A 20,883-nucleotide genomic window follows, 5' to 3' on the forward strand; every position below is an offset into this window, starting at 1 on the left:
CCTTTTGGCTCAATGAATGTAAATATATAATAAATAAATAATAATAAAAACTCACAGTTTGTCGGCGCACTGCTGGCCAGCTGCTACCTAGCTATATAATAATAATTTCACACACAGATGCAAATACGAAAAAACAATAAGAACATTAATGATAACACAAGTGGCGATTTGCGCACACAATATGTATGTATAAAAATATAGTATATATAACAAATAGATAATAGATAAAGCGGCGATTCGCGCACGCAGTAAATAGAATAATAAGTAAGGGCTGCGATTCGCGCACACAATAAATAATAAAAAATATAACTTCGATTTTCACAACAGAAAAATAATTTATAAGAAATAATCGGACGTTGGTCTTTGCGTTACGACGTATGACAAAAGACAAGTTTTTGCGGCGGCCGCGTTAATCTGCGCGCACCGGCGAGCCGGCGGCAGCAGATAACGCGCCGATAATTAATTTAAATAATATTATATAATTCACAAAACACAATATAATTAAAACAAAAATAAATATAAAAAATAACAGCTAGCGTATATGAGTGTTTGTGTGTGTGTGTGGATCGGTGGCGGTGACCGTGAATTTGTAATTATTTATAAGCCTATATTATTTTTATTGATATTGTTAACACTCATCTTCGCTTTCAAATGAGTTTGAAATTCCCTACACTACATTCGCTACCAGAATCATCAAAATCAAAAAGATTGTCTTCTTCATCTGAGTCTAATAGCAACAGAATTTCGCGTTCATTTGGGAATTTACCAACACAAGCCCTTTTAGGTCGTGATAGACCAGCCTCATCTCTATCCATGATAATATATATGTAATATATCTATCAATATAATACTTACCAAAAATAAAAAGCAATTTCAAACCTACATTATCCTATCGTATAGCGAGAATAAGAAAAAACTTACCAGAATAACAAGTGTCGTCCACCACTGACGATAAACAAATCGAAAATAATATTTTTATACGCTGTCATTTTGTTAATTATGTCGAGATTTATTATATATGTTATAACAATAATAATATTATGTGCCGCTGTGTTGTGATACACATCAAAGAAAAACAAAACAGATAAAGATATCTCTAATAATATCGATTAAAATAATAAAATATAGTATTCTAAAAACAACATTAAAGAACTGCTCCTATATGGTCCATACATCGAAACGGAGTACGAATACATATTTTAAAACATGCATTTAACCCTCTGCCGTGCGCTCGTGCGGCATCCGTGCCGCCCTTTTTGAAAAAACGCGGCAACTTTCTAAAACCTCGGTGTATCCGATTGAGGCACACAGTAACTTTAAGTTATTCAATAAGACACACGATTGCGCAAGAGTCGGCCATCAGTCATGTCGCGTTTTATCACTAGCCAGTATTGAAGTTGACGTCTGTCTGTTTGCGGCACGCGAGCCGCTGAGCGCATCAATATACTTTGTAATTGCGGTACAAACACCGCAGTGCGCACAAAAATGTAAGTATTTTTTACTATGTTTTTTTTATAATTTTTCCTCAATTCTTTGATGTATTCATATTTATTTATTTCGGTAATTAAGTTTATAATTGTAAATCTGGTATTTTTATGTTCGTCGTGAATTTAATTTTTAAGTTTTTTTTTTTCAGGGCACAGAGGTATACTGCATCCGATGATATTCTTCAGTATTTGGAAGAGCTTTCTGACGAGGATTTTTTAGAAGACTAGGGGAGACCGGGGCTAGTTGGGTACCGGGGTAAGTTGACCAAGTCGATTTTTAAGATCTAGCTTTTAAGTTGGACACACTGCACCAACAGCATTGTATTATGACCATCGTTGTTTATCACTGTACGAATCATAGTGATTATATGATTATTCCTTAATCTTGTAATCAATAAAATATTGTTATCAACTGTTGTTTTTTTTTTTTAACGTTTTAAAAATGTTGTTTTTACATCGTTAAATTGCATTTTTTTAAACATTTGCAGCAGAGTAAAACAACTATAAAAGGTATGTAGAACACGATTCAGGTATTGTTTAATCGTAATATTGTCTATGATCTTCATAATTGCTTCAAAAGTATAAAAAAATGATTTGGGGCTAGTTGGCCTTCTAAAACAGGGGCATGTTGTCTTGTATAAATTGTTTTAAATAATATAACTAAAAATTTGTATTTATATAGATGGTTCGAAATTACAAACGGAAGACCGATAGAGGACATACATCAGAGGATGTTATGGAACGTGCAGTTAAAATAATTATAAATGAAAAGTGTTCTTATAAAAGTGTGTCAGATGATTTTAATATACCTGTTAAAACTTTATCCCGTTACTGTAAAAAATATATTAATAACTCAGAGATTTTTAAGAATTCTGTTGGATACACAAAACCAAGACAAGTTTTTTCGCTTGTCGAAGAAGAAGAATTAGCAAATTATATTAAAAAAGCTGCAGATATTTATTTTGGCTTATCACCAAAAGAAGTAAGAAGATTAGCATTTGATTATGCCAGCTATTTAAATAAAACAAATATCCCTAAATCTTGGTCTCAAAATGAACTTGCTGGAGAAGATTGGTTCACTGGTTTTAAAAAACGTCGCCATGACCTGTCAATACGTATACCTGAAGCCACTAGTTTAGCCCGCGCATCTAGTTTTAACATGGTCAATGTTAACTCATTTTTTGTTAATTTAAAGACTGTACTAAATCGTTACAATTTTGGTCCAGGTGACATATACAACATGGATGAGACAGGAATAACTACTGTTCAAAAACCAAACAAAATTGTTGCACGTAGAGGGTTTAAACAGATTGGCAGAATAACGTCGGCAGAAAGAGGCACACTTGTGACATTAGCCTTTGCAGTTTCAGCATTAGGTAATAGTGTACCACCATATTTCATATTTCCAAGAGTACATTTTAAAGATCACTTCATAGCTAAAGGACCATTAGGTTGTGCAGGTAGTGCTAATCCTTCGGGCTGGATGAAAGAAACTCACTTCATTGATTATTTAAAGCATTTTGTTAGTCATGTTAGGTGTTCAAAAACCAAACCGGTTCTTTTGTTATTGGACAATCACGACTCGCATTTATCTATTGAAGGCCTAAATTACTCTAAAGAAAATGGAATTACAATTCTATCATTTCCGCCTCACTGTTCTCACAAATTACAGCCCTTAGATAGAAGTGTGTATGGACCCCTGAAAAAATATATCAGTTCGGCTTTTGACTCGTGGATGGTGAACAACCCTGGTAAAACCATGACAATTTATGAAATTCCTGAAATGGTGAAACAGGCATTGCCATTAGCAGCTACACCGAATAACATTACAGCTGGTTTTACAGTCAGTGGAATATATCCTTTAACCCTAATATATTCACAGACATAGATTTTATGCCAAGTTATGTGACAGATCGACCTTTTAACATTGAAACTGAAAATCAACAAGACCCTTTAAACCAGACTACTGAAGAACTAAACACAGATCTAATACTTTGTACATCCAATCAGGCGTATAATACTCAAGAACTAGAATCTAATAGCCCTGTTATTCAACAAGTTGAAAATATTGTAGTGTCAATACCAGCAGAAGCTTCTACTTCAAATACCCAAAATCAAAAAATAATAGCAAAATCTCCTGAAGACATAAGACCACTGCCTAAAGCTGGTGCTAGAAAACAAGGAAGACAACATCCGAGAAAAAGGTGTACGGCAATTTTGACTGATACTCCAGAAAAGGACAAGCTGGAAGCAAAAAAAAAGTGTCAAGTACAAAAAACATGCAATGATAAAAAAGAAAAAAAAATTATTTAAAACAAAACAGAAGACACAAACAAATACTGCAAATAAGAAATCTAAGAAAATTAAAAGCTTATCAAGTTCAAGTGACGATGAAGATGCATATTGTCTAGTTTGCTGCGAATCTTATTCATCTAGTCGGGCCAATGAAAAGTGGGTGTCATGTGTTAAATGCAAGAAATGGTCCCATGAAGATTGTAAAACCGGCGAGGATAGATATATTTGCCATCATTGTGAATCGGATGATGAATCATTTTCAGATGAATAAATTTTAAGTTATTTAACCTACCTTTTACCTGTTAATTAACTGTGATACCTAATGTGTAATATTTTATCTCAAAGAAGAGATTAGTTTTAAATTTAAAATGTTTGATCTTGATTATGTTTAAAATTGTTGATCTCAAAGGAGAGATTAAATTTACAGTTGTTAATTTTTTTTAATAAATTACTTGTTACAATAATGATTATGTTTTAAATGTTTTAAAAATACCTACTGTTAAATAAATTAATAAGGAAATTTGAATATATTTATATTACCTATAATTTAAAATGTTTGATCTCAAAGGAGAGACTTGATTTAAGTTTAAAATTGTTTATTTTGATTATGTTTAAAATTGTTTATCTTAAAGGAGAAATTAGATTTATGTTTAAAATTGTTGATCTCAAAGAAGAGATTAGATTTACAGTTATTAATTTTTTTTAATTACTTGTTACAATAATTATTATGTTGAATATGTTTATATTGCTTCATTAATTGTTATATTTGTTATATTTTAACAAACCTAAATTTAAATAAATGAATAAATGAGGAAAAACTGATATATTTATGTGTGTCAACTTGCCCCAGAGGTGATGTCAACTTGCCCCAGACACGGGGTAAGTTGGCCTGATTATTTTTTTTTAGTTTCATTTTTTTTTTCAATTATGGTTTAATAATTAAGATGGCAATTTAAATTAATTATGTAGCTTACATGTTACTGAACTGTTAGGTGTATTTTGATCTTTAAAGTCATAAAACTGAATGAATTAAAAATATAAATGTAAAAAGTAAGCCAACTAGCCCCGGTCTCCCCTACAATGATGACGACATTGATTATGAACCTGAGTTTATTGAACAGAATGACGTTAGCAGTGATTCTGGACAATCATTATTTGATGAGCATAATCTACCCGATGATGATGATGATGTAAGTGATGATGATTATTTGTTTTATGTGGGTAAGGATGGTGAAACGTTGTGGATAAGTAACTCTGCTGCATTGAACACAAACAGACGTAGAACCAGCGCCAAAAATATTGTAAACATTTTTCCCGGGGCCTAAAGGTTCGGCCAAAAATACACCAACACCCAATGACGCCTTTTCGAAAATTATCTCGCATGAAATGGTTGACCGTATTGTTACGTACACAAATATTTATATAATGAAAACCCTTACGCTAAACGTGGCATTACGAGCAGAAAAGGGAGAAGAACCACGACAGAGGGATTTCAAACCTACTTCTCGAAACGAAGTCATGTCATTGATAGGTGTTCTTATTTTACTCGCCATCAAAAAAGGTAATCGTGCAGACATAGTTGAGCACTGGCAGTCAGGTGGTACAGGATTAGTGATTCTCAGGGCCAATTTAACCCTTTCAGACCTGACTTTTTTTTTAACGAAAAAAAATTTTTTTTTTTCATTTATCTTTTTAAATAGGTAAAAAAATAAAGTTGACAAAGTTTTAAATAACTTTATTTATTTTTACCAAGAAAACTGGTAGGGTCACAAAAGTGACCCGTCGGCTTGAATGGAATGAAATATACAAAAAATTTTATTTTATTTTTATTTTATTATTTATTGAAAAAATCTAATATTTTTTTCGATAACTGCAATTTTATTATAATAAATTAAATAAATACCTTTTACAATATTCAAAGTATACAATTAACTTATTAAACTTCAATATATAAACAAAAAATTAATATAAGCCTTAAAAATAAAATAAGATACGACTCTTCTTGAGTAGTTGAATGTATATAATTTGTACAATATTATTCATAATATTATTTCTTAATATGAAAATCAGCAAAACAATTTCTTCCTGAAGCCAAACATAAGTGTACTTTACACTTTTCGCAAAAAATGTGCGTTCGATGTTTTCGTGAACATTTTGGATGCTTGCATTTTGTTGGATTTTTCAAGTTATCAACACCAGGTAAATGATCTATTGTATCGTATCTTACTACATCGTGAGGTATAGGACTATCAGTTTTTATTTTTTTATTTGTTTGCGGAGATATCTGTGTGCATACATCTTCAGAATTAGATGAACATCTTGAACTCCTATCAGTAGAAGTATTACTAGGTCTGCCTTTTCTTTTTGGAGTTAATTTACGAAAATTTATTATTTCATTAGCTAACTGCAGCCGAAAATATAGCAAATCTAGGATTTTATTTTTTTGGATGTTTAAATACTTTGCGTCTTTGAGATATTGAATCCAGCAATTGGCCACTACCAAATCAAAAGCATGTACTATAAGTCGTAATGTCCATTTTTTGGATTTTATAAATGTCCTATATGTACTTATAAGTTGATCGATTTTGTCAACGCCACCCATTGATTTGTTATATAACGTTATAATTTCCGGTCTTTCTATTTCTACATACATTTTATTTTTTTTGTCCCAGCGTTTTATAATTTCAACTTCACTAGACGTAATAAAATTAGATGCTATATTTACTGGTTTATTATCGTACCATTTCAATATGCCTAAAGAAAAGTTATTGATTTTCTTAGATTTTATTTCGTAAGATGTTCCACGTCCCATTTTAGACATTATTTTATCTGCCAATAGAGGTGGATTTGCAAATCGATTTGTCTCATTGTACCAGCTGCATAAATTCCTTTTTTATAAAGTCGTTCAAATAATTGAAAGGAAGAAAAAAAATTATCAAAATATAAGAAATGAGAATTTTTTTTTACTCCTTTAGTTAATTGTAATACAGTTGCACCACGAATTCCAAATTGTTTTTGTAAATCAGAATTTATTTCAGTAGATGCCCCTTGATATAATAAAAAATCATAAACTGTACCACTTTGTCCTGCAAGTACATATATTTTTATACCCCAAGGACATGGCTTCCCTTTCATATATTGCTTTACCGAAAGGGTGCCTTTAAATGGCACCATTTGTTCATCGACACATAAGTTTCGTTCCATAACTAAACTATTACATTTTTTTTTTATTAAATCATACAAAGGTCGAACTTTTATAAATTTATCTTTATTATTAATTGAGATACTGTTATTGTCAATTATGTGTAAATTGGATCTGAGCTGAAAAAAAACGATCTCGAGTCATAGTATTTGCTACAATATTAATTCTAAATGTCTCCTCCCAGTACATTCGTACCGGTGGAAATTTCAATGACCCCATTATAATATGAATTGCAATTAGTGATTTTATTCCCATACCGTTTGTTGGCTGGAATTGTATTCCCTTTTGAACTGTATATAATGTGGTGTTAAAAGCTATAGTATCGAAAAAATCTTCATGAAAATACTGATAAAAATAATCAATTGGAGAGGGCATAGATGTAGGGTAAACTTCATTTTCTAAATCATCTAATTGTAAGTTTAAACTTTGGAAAGGTTCATTGAGCCATTTTATACTTTTTTTATCAGTAACGGAATAGTTATTTTCATTCAAAATAATATTATTATCATCATCATCAGAGATGTTTGGTAAGTCATAGACATTATCCTCGTTTTCAAATTCACATAATAAATCCTGTAATTCATCATCGGGAAAAAAATCGTCCTCATTATCTATACTTCCAATATCAGAATTATAACCGTCCGATAATAATTCTAAAATATCACACTCTAGTAATTTACGAGACATTTTTTTTATAAAAATATTTATTCATAAAATAAAATATAAAAACTAATAATAATATACCTACAGTACGACACAGAAGAATATGAACGTACAACTATGGCGTTCCGCTTCATAAATGAAAATAAATACAAATGTAAATAAACGCGATGTCCCAATGTGCCACGCAGACCGGTGGGTCACATTTGTGACCCAATATTCAATCATTCATATCACATCATATAATGGGAATATAATAGTGTTTACGATATTAATAGATTAAATAACTTGTATTATTCTAAGATAAAAATATACAACTCGCTGATAATATTAAATTCGTTTCTATTAATCGAAAATCCAAACAATACATGAAACATTTTTTCCATTTTATTTTTATTAAGAAATATACCAATATAAACCGACCAAAAGTTATTACGAGGATAATAATTACATAATCGTATTCTACGGAATTTTGTACATTGATACGTATACAGAACGTTCGCCATACACTGCACATTTATACGTAATCGGAGAATCAAATATTGGGTCACAAAAATGACCCTGGGGTCTGAAAGGGTTAAGCATCATATAGGCGATTTTTATTTTTGCTCAGATCGCTCCGTTTGGATGATATAACTGATAGGAAAGATCGAGGGAAAACTGATAAACTAGCTGCAGTTTGAGAATTTCAATCAGACTTTATAAAAAATTGTCAGAATTCCTATAATGTCGGAGAGTTTGTCACGATAAATGGAATGCTCGTTGCATTTCGTGGAAGGTGTGGGTTCATCCAGTATATGCCACAAAAGCCGGCTAAATATGGTCTCAAATATTATGCACTTTGTGACAGCAAAACATTTTATACCTATAGTTTTGAACTGTACTGTGGTAAGCAACTGGATGGGCCATATGGTAATAATTCTAACAAACCTACTGACATTGTAAAACGGTTAGTTGAACCAATAAAGAATTCTAATCGCAACGTAACTACTGACAACTACTACACAAGCTATTCGTTGGCTGAGAATCTGCTACAGGTAGGATTGACCCTGGTTGGCACTATGAAAAGAAATAAAAGAGAAATACCTCCAGAATTTATATCGGAAAAAAACCGCCAAGTTGGATCCAGTCTGTCAGGTTTCCAAAATGACATGTCATTGACGAGCTATGTGACGAAAAAAAAAAATGTGTGATCATTTTGTCAACAATGCATGATACGGTGGACATCGACCCAGACACCCATAAACCTGAGACCATTATGGGGTACAATAGCACAAAAGGAGGTGTCGATGAATGACGGTATTTTTTAGAATCTAAGACATCGCGGGTATAAATTCCTATAAGATATATCTAGCAAATAACCCTGAAAACAATATCAGAAGAAAGAAATACTTGAAGGCTTTGGCTATATTGTTGATGCAAGAACATTGGAAAGAATGAGCTCAGATTTGGGGCCTTCCGAAAGATGTTCTCACTTTCCTTTCCGATTACAAAAAATCCGACTGTTCAAATAAATTAAGATATTCGAAAAGGATATTTTTATTTATGTGGGTCACATAAAAATAATCGGACAAACACTGCTTGTGAAAAATGTCATAAAAATGTTTGTAAAAATCATCACCAACAGAGAACTGAATGCAGTAAGTGTTTTGAAGATGAGGATTCATCATGATGACTAATTTTTCAAAATATAAATTTTTATTTATAAGTACATAGATAGCGTTTGAAAAGTTTTTGTTTATTTTAATCTAAATTATTTCTTAATCAAAAAGTTTGTATGATCTTTTTTTTGTTATTTTTTATTTATAAATATCTACGCAGATAGCGTTTGAAAAATTTTTGTTTATTTTAACCTAGATTATTTCTAGGTCAAAAAGTTTGTTTGATCTCTTTTTGTTATTTTTCTTGAATAAGGGTTATCAAAATAAAAAATTATATACTTTGTTTATATGTTCCATTATAATATTTACCATCAATCATAAAAAATTCAAAATTTGGAATTAAAACAAAAAAAATTAAATTTTTTTTAAAATGCGGCAAAAATGCCGCCGGGCGCATTACCATGTGATAATGACGGGTGCGTCTGGCAGAGGGTTAATCACGCTAAATAATAATAAAACCACATTTAGCCACGCTTAACGAGTAATAAACAATTTACTTTTAAAATTTACTGGACGCCATATCGCGTCAAACGCGTGGCTGATTGATACTCATGACACCAATTGGCGTCAATACGCAGTCAACGTGTTAACTGAAATCAGCACTCCACCACCTCTTGTAATAACATCACGAGTACAACAACGATCACATCGAAATATATTGTATAGAGGACAAAATCCAAGTTCTGCATCGATAAAATTGGTTGATAACCACATTTCCGTAAGTATAATAATATCATAATTACAGAGAGAAACATTACAAATAAACAAATCTAGTTTAGTATTAATATCTCGAATGTTCTGATAGAAGATGGAAAGATGATTTACATTTACTGGGCTCATTGACCATTTTTGAAATGGTCGGACATTTATTAACAAACTTAATAAAAAGATCGGTTTCACTAGCATCTTTACACAATTTCATTTCAGTGGCAACAGAAAAATACAGCTTACGCTGCTGCAACGTTTTATCATATGAAACTCGAACAGTTTTAAATTTGTCAACATTAAATAGCTACCGTTTGACTTTTAAGATTTGAAAAACATCTGATGATGAAGGCATAACAACACGTGTAGGACGAGGCAGTGGCGTGCCCAGGGGGGGGGCTTAGAGGGCTTCAGCCCCTCCCATTGGCCGTGTTATGGAATAAATTTTATATTATAAAATACAAAGTACAAACCATGATATTCCTAAAAACAGTGTTGAGTACACAACATATTATCACAGATTAAATAATATATATATTTTTTATATAATCTGTGGTATTATCTTAAGTAACAACGACATAATATTAGCCAAAGAATAAACGTTCCGTATATGGTACCGATATAATATTATTTGATCGGTATGAACGTAGTAACAAACATTAAAATACGACAACGACTGTTATCTGTGGTGTACGGTGTACGGCATGACGCACGTGATGCGCGACCAACAACACTATCGCAGTGATAGTGTTGAGTATCACAATCGTCAATCCTTACTCCTTAGTCTTTACTAAATACTAGCTACTACTTCTTATATTTTCTGTACAATCTTTTTGTGAATAATGTCTGAGAAAAGACCTAACGTGTTTTCTTAACGTGTTGAGTCTGTCGTAAGTAAATATTATAATAAAAAATAAATTTGTATGTGGTAGGTAGTAAAATATAGATTAGTATAATTTTATTTTTTTTAGGATGGTTGTAGTAATATTGAAATAAAAAAGGACAGCCTTTTGCCCGATAGTATAGAAGTTGACAATCCTAATTTATTAAAAAATGAGACCCTGAAAAGTTCAGTAAGTCATTTTAAATTATCTAATAATTATAGAATATTAGAGCATTGTAATTTATAATAGTTATACAATGCTTATCGTTGCATTACTAAGTACAATTCATTAGGTGCAAATTTTTATTAGATATAATTATTGATAAAATTAAAATTAACTATTATTTGCTTTGCTGTCTTAGTAAGTTTTATATCATAGACATTGTATATTTGTATTCTTAGTCCTTATCAATGCCTGCTATGACTGAAAATGAAATTTACAAGAATGATATTGCTTGCTTTATAATGAACCGAACGCTGAAAAAGTCTGAAATTGTTGATTGTTTAAAACACATTTGGATACCTCCATTAGATTTTAATTTTCCAGAGAACATAGAAGGCAAACAAAAAAGAAAATTTCAGCATAAGTATTTGACACAATATTCTTGGCTTGCTTATAGTGATATGCATAAAGGAGCCTATTGTAAATTTTGCGTTTTGTTTGCTTTTTCTGGTGGTGGAATAGGCAGACAGGTAAATTTATGCTTATGTATTAAACCTATATAGGTACCTAATGATTTTTAGTTTACTTTTTAAAATACAACATATTAATTAAAACTTAATACATAATTTTAGAATTTGGGAAAATTAGTAACTGCACCTATGTTATAGTTTAAAGATGCTAAGAATGACTTCAACAAACATTCAAAAACAGAATATCATCTTCTTTCTGTTCAAAGAGCAAACGACTTCCTAATCAATTTTGAAAGTGGGTTTGAAAAAACAGTTGATGTACTCTTTGATAAACATCTACAACAAACGATTGAGAGCAACAAAAAAAGGCTGATACCAATTGTTAAGACAATATTATTCTGTGCTAGAAATAATTTACCATTGCGTGGTCATCGAGAAACTGGTTCTTTATCATTAGAAAGTGTGAGAAGTTCTTGTATAGTTGGTGAACAAGGTGTTCTTCGTGCACTTCTGGCTTTTCGGGTAGTCAGTGGTGATACAGAACTTCAAAGACACTTTGAAACTTCCCCTAAAAACTGCACAATGATCAGTCCCAAAGTCCAAAATGAGATAATTGATGTGATTGGTGATGTAATTGTAGGGAAAATAGTTGAACGAGTTAAACAATTTCGATTTTTTTCATTACTATGTGATGAAACTACTGACATTAGCACTACTGAACAGATGACAGTATGTATACGATATGTAGATACGTCATCTTGGATACTTGGAGAAGATTTTCTGGGATTTGAAAAATGACTTCAACTACTGGTTTAGCAATAAAAGATGCAATATTAATAAAAATTAAAGAAGTTGGTCTTAGCATAGATAATCTTAGAGGACAAGGTTATGATGGAGGAGCAAACATGTCTGGTAAACATAATGGTGTCCAAAGTCTGATTTTAAATGAGCAACCACTAGCATTCTATGCGCATTGTTTTAGCCACTCTTTGAACCTTTGCTTATCCAAGGCCTGTAATGTTTCCTCGATCAAAAATATGATGGGAATTGTATCAAGTATTGCTGCTTTTTTTTCTGCTTCAGCTAAGAGATCTGATAAATTGAAATCAGTTATTTTAAGCGATAGCAATAATTCACAAAAAAAAGAAAAATTGAAAACACTGTGCGAGACACGTTGGATTGAGCGTCATGACGCATTGATTACATTTAAACAATTGTATGTTTATGTAGTGTTTTATTTATTTCTCATGAGCTGCGTTTACATAATAATGTTTTATTTAATTATTTGACAACATATATTACAACTTACAAGTGACGACTGGTACACGAGGTTTCGTGATAATAACTTATCTTTGTGTTAGTGTTATATTGTTATCATAACAGTAACAGTGATACCACACATCTCCCCCTTTTTCATATAATATCAACATCTTAACAATTATTAATCTTATTAATTTAAATTAGTAATGATTAGAATTACAACATAATCTTTAACATAAATACATAATAGTAGTTAATTAGTTTTACAATATAATATTTAAGTATTTAACAAAATAGTAGGTAATTAATTTTACAATATAATATTTAAGTATTTAACACAATAGTAGGTAATTAATTTTACAATATAATATTTAAGTATTTAACACAATAGTAATAGTAGGTAATTAGTCATTTTTATTAAATTATTTTAACGTTGACATAAGGGACGCAACATAATATAAAAAATAAATAAAAAAGGGGCGATTAGCGCACACAAAATAATAATATTATAAAGTTAGTTTTCGCAATAGAAAGTAATATATTATAAATAAAGCGGCCGTTGGTCTATTCGATACGGCGTACAACGAAAGACAAAGATTTCTGCGGCGGCCGCGTTAGTCTACGCGCACCGGCGAGTCAGCGGCAGCAGATAACGCGCCGATAATTAATTTAAATAATCTTATAATATAAAACGAAGAATAGTTGCTACACGGGCCGATAGGTTTAGTGTCCCGACCAATCGAAAAATTATAATTTTTTTCTTCCAGTCCTTATCCGATATCTCCGCCGTCGTCGTTATCGTCATCTCCCGCCGTCGTCGTTATCGTTACTCCCGCGGTCGTCGTTATCGGTCGTTATTACTTATTATTAGAGTACGGATTTCAAAGCAATAAAAAACTAAAATAAAGCACTAAAAAAAAAGCAAAATAGCTGTCTAAATCTTCCAAAAAAGCTTTAAAAAAAGCATTAAAAATAGGTTTTTAAAAAAAATTTATCACAAAAAAAGTATTAAAATTATTTAAAAAAAAAGGTATTATAATAAACTTATTAACAACCCTGCTTCTCCGAGTTTTCATTCTTCCACAATTATTGATCTGTAAATTGAATTTATTCTATTTAAGATAATTTATAAAAAATTAATTAAATAATAGTTATTAAATGATTTTTTTTACCTATATCATCGGAGTTGCATTGGACAATCAAAACTTTTTTCAAGTTTTCAAATAAAAATTTTCTACGACGATCGGACAATATATGTTTGTATTTTGAAAAGCTACGTTCGACGTCAACAGATGTAATAGGAGCAAATTTATAATGGATTAAATCATTACATATTAAGTCTTCAGGAAGTTCCTGTCTTGATACTTTTTCGCCTTTTAGAATATTTGATATTATGGTAAGAATTTTAAATCCCGAATTTTTGTTTAGTACATCATCAAGTTTTTTTGTAACCGTTTCTCCCGTTTTTCCCAAAGCTTGTTTAATTTGTTGTTTAACCTTTTCTATACAACACACGGATTCTGATAATAGCATTCCAGATGTTTCTAAACGTGTAATTTCAGTAGCCAAAAATCCAAAATTACTTTTTATGTAGATTAAATTTTCTTCAATTTCTGGGTTTTCGACTAATTTTTTAGCGTTTTTAATAGCCAGTGCATCATCTGAGTCCAATTGAAGTATAACATTTTTGATAAGTAGAAAATGTTCACAATAATAGTTTACGGCATTTAACCAAGTGCCCCAACGAGTAATCATTGGTTCTGGAGGTAGAGGAATACCCGGAGCCAAATTCTTAAACAAATTTGTACGGTATGGAGCTTTTAAAAAAACTTTTTTAATATTTGATATTAAACTATTAATTTCTGGAAAATTTATTCTGATCTGTTCTGCCACTCTGTGTAGGCCATGTGCCAAACAAGTTATATGCACCATTTTTGAGTAAAGAACTTGTAAAGATTTTCCTGATTTTACCATATATGGTGCTGCATCCGACACAAAAAGTAAAACGTTGTCATGAAGTATGCCTTCAGGCCATAATATAAAAAGAGATCTGTCAAATAATTTAGATATAGTAGAGTGGTTGGCTTTTTCTAACACCTCTGAGTTAAGTAGGAATATTTTTCCAGGATTGTCTACTTCCAATGTACCAATTATAACATTGGCTACATATCGCCCCTCAACGTCAGTAGTCTCATCTATTGACACCCATACATTTTTGTTCCTGACGTAATCTCTAATTTTAATAATAGTATTTGTATAGCATTGATCTATATAGTTTTTTCGAAGCGTAGACTCGTCAGGAATAATTTGTTTTGTATGTTTATGCAGAAAATCGCGAAATATTGGTATATTTAATTTAGTGAGAGGGATATTTGCGGACAAAAAAAACATTACACAGTTCTTCGTTGAATGATGACTTCATTGATATACCTGTGACTAGAAGCTGAGATTTTGGTTTTTCTTGTTGATTTCTAATATTTAGCTGCTGGATATGTTTACCTCTAGCGATATGTTGTTGAATATTATATTTTTTTTCGTCAGATACTTTAACACCACATACTTTGCAAAAAAGTACAGCATTGTCACAAGAAAAAATGTCTTCACCAAATTCTTTTACAAAATTGCGAAGACGAGCACTACAATTAATAATTTTTGGCATTTTGTAAGTGACTATCGGTAAGAATAACGAACTATACGGTGTTGCAACGAAAACTAAACTGTAATTCTGAGTAGATAATTTCCAGAGCAAAAGCATATTTTTGTGTTTATTGTCGTTTCAAGATAAAATAATCTACTATATTCAATAAGCTATATACGTATCTAAATTACATCGATAAACATACCCATAAATCAAACATAACGAGATAAAATCGATTGAGCCAGCCATATACAATAATATACGATATTGAAAAACACATTATTTTACAATAAAATAAAAATAAAAATACGTTTATTTAGAACACATTTTGAAAAATGTACCGAAAATGCCCAAAAAAGCATAAATATTCATAAAACGCAAAAAAAAGCAAAATAAAATGTCGTGCATAGCAGTATAGCAGTATAAATCGAATTTGTAGCTGACATAGCTTCGTTTTAGAGCAATAGAAAAAAAAGGCAAATGCCTTCAAAATCCGTACTCTACTTATTATTATTGTTTTAATGTACCGTTTTTTCCGCTTTTCGCCCGGTTTTCCGGCCTTTCGAGACCTTTTTCCGCCGCGTTATCGACCCTTTAGCCCAGGGCGGGTTTTTTCGTCCCGTCCGCGCGTTTTCCGATCGCGCGGAACGCGTCTCTCGCGAGCCGCGCGTCCCCGAATTCCGTTCGCGGCGCGTTCTCCGGTCGGTCGTCGTATCGTCACTACTGTTTTATTTTATTACGATACGAGAAATCGTTTATTCGTATCGATTACGCGTTTTTTTTGTTTTCGGTGTCTCCGCCATCGGACGCCTCCGTGACCTCATCGTCTCGATAGCGTACGAAATACGATTATATGTGTATATATATATATAATAATAATATTATATAAAAAAAAGAAACGTACGTATCGTTGTTGACGTACGTCAGATCGTGTTTATTATATACAAAAAAATCGCAAAATCGTTGCTCTTCAGTCGTTGTAATGCCTTTAATCGCATACCTTTGGGGGGATATCGTGATATGTGTATGTGATGATAAACTCGGTACGTCGTTAAGACGTATACGATTAAAAAATGTAAACGAATACGTCGGAAACATTCTAAACGACAATTAATATGCGATTTACGGTTTCGTGACACGCGAATCGTAAAAATTGTAAGGGTTAAACGACGTATAATGTAGTATTAGTCACATCTCTAAAACGGTTTAAGTGCTCGAGATTCGGTCGTGGTTTACAACTCAAACTATAGTCGATAGATATTAGAATAGGTCCCCCGTCGGTAGGTAGGCAGATTCGAATCCCGTTCCGGCGTATTCCGGGCGGCCCCATAAGAAACTACACGTACGGAATTTTTCGCATTTTTTTTTCATTTAATTCGATCGTTATTAATTGCTCTTTTCGTTTTAATATCCAGTCTTACATTACTACTCATAAAATATTTTTCAAATTTTAAAAACGATTTTTAATCTCACACATTACATTTTATACTGCTTGATTGGTGATGACAAAATATATTATATTATAATATACTTTACACGAACGTTAAATTACACAATAGTATTCAATAATTCGTTTTTTAAATAGATTAAAGATAGATTATTGTATTCAATTAAAGGAATTATAGTTATTGCTAACAGTCTGCACAATTCAAATGTACATATGTGAAATGCAATTTATATTATAGCCTGAGAACATTCTATTGATGACTTGGATTTTCAATGGAGATCGCTTGAAAAATCGAGCGCTCGATTCGACTTAAACTTTTATGCGTACTAAACGGCACAACGTTTTCGACGTCAGGAGGTATGACAATCCGCCGCAGGCGGATTGCCCTGTCAGGTATCGATATTCGCTGGGCGATGACTGATAACTAGACACTTAATAACCCTTTCGGAGTGTATTTATTTAGTTTCCATTCTCAAAAGCATCGGGCGAGCCACGGGAAATTCATCCAATCCGCCGAAATCGGATTGCTCTTTCAGGTATCGAGTTTCACCGTACCGGGCGATGACTGATACCTAGACACTCAATTGTCGTTTTCGTAACAAGCTACGAGACGAGGTTCTCCGACGTTAGGTAGGCATGTTCGAAACACGTTCCGGCGAAATCCGGGCTGTACAATAACTGACCAAGTATTCTGATTTTTTTTTTTTAAATTTTTAAATTTTGTGTTAATTAATTGTAATTTCTTTTATCAAAAAAATGATTAAATATATATAGTTTTTTGATCTTCGACTCACTATTTACCACGACTCGCTAACGTTTGACATGAATTTTCATTAATACGTTTAAAATCTCCACTTTGCGCTCACATCGTCCGCGATCCGACACGGTCGGATCGCCTACCTGGGAGGTTCAAACGTATTTAAATGGATTTTCAATGGTGATCGCTTGAGAAATCGAGCGCTCGATTCGACTTAAACTTTTTTGCGTACTAAACAGCACAACGCCTAGCCGCAGGCGGATTGCCCAGTCGAGTAACGACAAGCACCGGGTAATGACTGATAGTTAGACATTTAATTACCATTTCGGAATGTATTTATTTATTTTCCATGCACAAAAGCACAGGGCAAGCTACGGGACAAGGTGTATTACACCTGTAAATTTAATGAAATAACCCACCACTAAACGTTCGAATTGGACTTTTATATACTTTTATTATATTATAAGATTATTAATTACGCGTTTAAAACGACACCGCCAAAGTGTAAAACCACCAAATCAGAGGTACCAACATCTCAATCGTCGTTATCACTGGTTTTGCCTACTAGACTTTTCTATTTGCTGTATTCCTAAGTCCTGTCTCCGACCTAGGAAATTCACTTCAAACGATATTCAGCTACCTAGGGTTCTCACATACAGCGAGTTTTACCGACCTAGGGTATTCACTTACAGCGAGTTTCACCGGTACTAGTAATTCTATAAACAAAATAGAATGAATAGTGTGTCGTCACAGCGATAATTACAAAGTTACCACAGTCAGTGTCATGATTATCACCAGTACGTATTTGTGCATTTACAGTTCACAATTTTTAAATAATAATGTCGAATATTGAATATATTTCTACACAGCGAAAAGGGGAGTGCCTTATTTTTAATAACTATTATTTTAGAATTGATAAAAAAATAAAAATAAAAAATATTGGAAGTGTATTGAAAACTGTGGAGTTTGTGTAATAATTTCAGATGAACTCACTGTACATTCCGATAAGTTTTGTAATCATAACTACAGTCCTCGTCCAGTTAAAATCGAAGAAAAAAGTTTTAAGGCCAAACTTCGTTTGAGAGCAAAATAAAACCCTCTTGAACCAATTCTGAAGGTAATTATAAAAATTTTAATAAATAATTTTCGAAATTTGCATTGTATACGTAATAATTAAAAGAAAAGTTAGGATTTTTAAGATTAAATTATTTAAATACTAAAGATGTTTAATAATATACTACAACCACAATCCACAATGATAGTTTAATATATTGGTATAATATATATGTGGGATTAGGCACCAAAATATATATTAATACAACCAACAGAACACTATTAACAGTTATCTCTTTATTCATGAATAAATAATAAATAACTACTTAACACAATCGACAACACATCACCCGCACGTCAAAACAACACTGACTTAGCTTCCGCCCACCACCTTAGCTGTGTCAGGAACCGACCCGCCCACTGGTAAACGATTCATCTCCACATATATATAACTGTAGTAGATAAGTATAAATTTACTTATTTATTTCAATAGATTTATAAAGAAGTTCGAACTTCATTTTTAAGACAAAAAGGAGATTGTGTAACCCAAAATGAAAGAGAAGAAGCAACATATCAATCAGTAAAATCAAGTATTCATCGAAATAAACGTAAGGAAGTGCCTCCACAACCTGAACATAGAAAAGACCTACATATACCAGGTTTATGGCGTCAAACATTATATGGAAGAAATTTTATTTTATGTGACGATGGTTTAGATGATAACATTTTAATTTTTGGAACGCCAGCAATTTTTTCTAAAATGTGTGACGCTAAAACTCTGTTTATGGATGGTACTTTTAAAAGTGTACCAAACATATTTTTACAATTATATACTATACATTTTGTATATTTTGATGTAGTATTCCCAGGAATGTATGCTTTACTTCCAATTAAATCTGAAACTACATATAATCGAATGATTGACCTTTTAATAGCAAAAGCTAATAGCTTAGGAAAATGTCTATAGCCAACAACTTTTCAATTAGACTTTGAAATAACGATGTTTAATACAATAAAAAATAAATATCCAGATGCACAAATTCGTGGTTGTTTTTTTTCAATATACTCAGGCAGTTTATAGGAAAGTTGTTGATGTTGGTCTTCGAAATGATTATGTTTCATCGGAAAGTGATCCATTAATTAAACCTCTAGTTCGTAGAATTTCAGCTTTACCTCTAGTTCCTATAGAACAGTTAGACGATTTATGGTTATTAATAGAGAGTGAAAAACCAGAAAATAATGAAAAAGTGGAAGAATTGTTAAATTATTATATTGAAACATGGTTAGACGATTTAAAACCTAGATTTAGTCGATATATTTGGAACCACTGGACTGATACAGACAGACAGACAACGAATGATTTAGGTTGGCATAATGCATTAAATAAAGCAGCAGGTCGAAATCATCCCAGTATATTTGAATTTATAGTTATATTACAAAAAGAACACGCCGAAATTGAGGATGACATGAAACTTCTTCAACGTGGAAAAAAAAGTAAAAAGAATTTACAACAAATATGTTAAGTTGGAACAAATAATTTGTAGTCTTAAAGAAAGAGTGACGAGCGATCCTCCGCAGATGAAATGGATTGATTATTTGGACAATATTAATTATTTAATTAAACACAATGAATAATTTTATATATTTATTTTATAATTTTATATTTTATATTTTTTTTGTAATCTTAAGTTAAAGTGTTACTTAAAAAATAAATTCGGTGAAGCGGTACTGCGGCGAAATGGGAGCTGACCCTTCGGACCTAATGTCAACCATTCAGTTTCATCACGATACAAAACGTCCGGCCCATTCCAGTATAGTTTATGGTTTACTAGCTCAGCAGGGAAAATACCGTGTGACGCACAATCTGCAAGGTTACTAGTCGATGATGTATCATTCCAATTGCAGGCGAGGAGCAACGTCGTCACTTTGTGTACTCGATTTGTCACAAACATTTTAAAAAAGTCATGAGGTAATTTAAGCCAGCATAACACGGTAGTCGAGTCTGACCAGGCATAACTTTGGGTAATTTTAATTTTGCGCTCAAGGGTGAATTTAAGCCGGGCCATCCAACGAGCTAACAAAACGGCGGCAAAAATTTCCAACCGTGGAATCGTTGAGGTCTTAGTTGGGTCCATCTTCGTTTTAGCGTCTAACGGAGAAATTACGGGTGGTTCAGAACGACTACGAAGTCATAAATATACG

The 20,883-nt window shown here is 32.1% G+C and overlaps 4 protein-coding genes across 4 annotated transcripts; 3 read left to right on the forward strand and 1 right to left on the reverse strand.

Annotated features, from left to right (window-relative positions):
• The first annotated feature begins 2,169 nt into the window (after window positions 1–2,169).
• Window positions 2,170–4,053, forward strand: LOC112592366. Its single transcript, XM_025336390.1, has 3 exons — window positions 2,170–3,322; window positions 3,376–3,755; window positions 3,811–4,053. Exons 1-3 carry the CDS (start codon window positions 2,170–2,172, stop codon window positions 4,051–4,053), a joined length of 1,776 nt encoding a protein of 591 aa, XP_025192175.1.
• Window positions 4,054–5,829: 1,776 nt separating this feature from the next.
• Window positions 5,830–6,594, reverse strand: LOC112592367 (piggyBac transposable element-derived protein 3-like). Its single transcript, XM_025336391.1, has one exon. The coding sequence runs from the start codon at window positions 6,592–6,594 to the stop codon at window positions 5,830–5,832; it is 765 nt and encodes a 254-aa protein (XP_025192176.1).
• Window positions 6,595–8,399: 1,805 nt separating this feature from the next.
• Window positions 8,400–8,837, forward strand: LOC112592368 (piggyBac transposable element-derived protein 4-like). Its single transcript, XM_025336392.1, has one exon. The coding sequence runs from the start codon at window positions 8,400–8,402 to the stop codon at window positions 8,835–8,837; it is 438 nt and encodes a 145-aa protein (XP_025192177.1).
• Window positions 8,838–9,245: 408 nt separating this feature from the next.
• Window positions 9,246–12,324, forward strand: LOC112592369 (zinc finger MYM-type protein 1-like). The gene is made up of 4 exons (XM_025336393.1): window positions 9,246–9,284; window positions 10,982–11,083; window positions 11,296–11,586; window positions 11,725–12,324. The coding sequence occupies exons 1-4, from the start codon at window positions 9,246–9,248 to the stop codon at window positions 12,322–12,324; spliced, it is 1,032 nt and encodes a 343-aa protein (XP_025192178.1).
• Window positions 12,325–20,883: the final 8,559 nt, after the last annotated feature.

The sequence above is a fragment of the Melanaphis sacchari genome, unplaced genomic scaffold (genome assembly GCF_002803265.2).
Source record: "Melanaphis sacchari strain LSU unplaced genomic scaffold, SCAv2.0 Contig1734_pilon_pilon, whole genome shotgun sequence".
NCBI classification, from domain to species: domain Eukaryota; kingdom Metazoa; phylum Arthropoda; class Insecta; order Hemiptera; family Aphididae; genus Melanaphis; species Melanaphis sacchari.

Bases quoted from the DNA above. Each gene is read 5' to 3' on its own strand.
- LOC112592367 (XM_025336391.1), bottom strand. From the start codon at position 6,594: ATGGGACGTGGAACATCTTACGAAATAAAATCTAAGAAAATCAATAAC.
- LOC112592369 (XM_025336393.1), top strand. From the start codon at position 9,246: ATGTTTGTAAAAATCATCACCAACAGAGAACTGAATGCA. The intron at 11,084-11,295 runs GTAAGTCATTTT...TTGTATTCTTAG, and splicing joins ATGAGACCCTGAAAAGTTCA to TCCTTATCAATGCCTGCTAT. The intron at 11,587-11,724 runs GTAAATTTATGC...CCTATGTTATAG, and splicing joins GTGGTGGAATAGGCAGACAG to TTTAAAGATGCTAAGAATGA.
- LOC112592366 (XM_025336390.1), top strand. From the start codon at position 2,170: ATGGTTCGAAATTACAAACGGAAGACCGATAGAGGACATACATCAGAG. The intron at 3,323-3,375 runs GTTTTACAGTCA...TCACAGACATAG, and splicing joins ACCGAATAACATTACAGCTG to ATTTTATGCCAAGTTATGTG. The intron at 3,756-3,810 runs GTACAAAAAACA...AAAACAAAACAG, and splicing joins AAGCAAAAAAAAAGTGTCAA to AAGACACAAACAAATACTGC.
- LOC112592368 (XM_025336392.1), top strand. From the start codon at position 8,400: ATGCTCGTTGCATTTCGTGGAAGGTGTGGGTTCATCCAGTATATGCCA.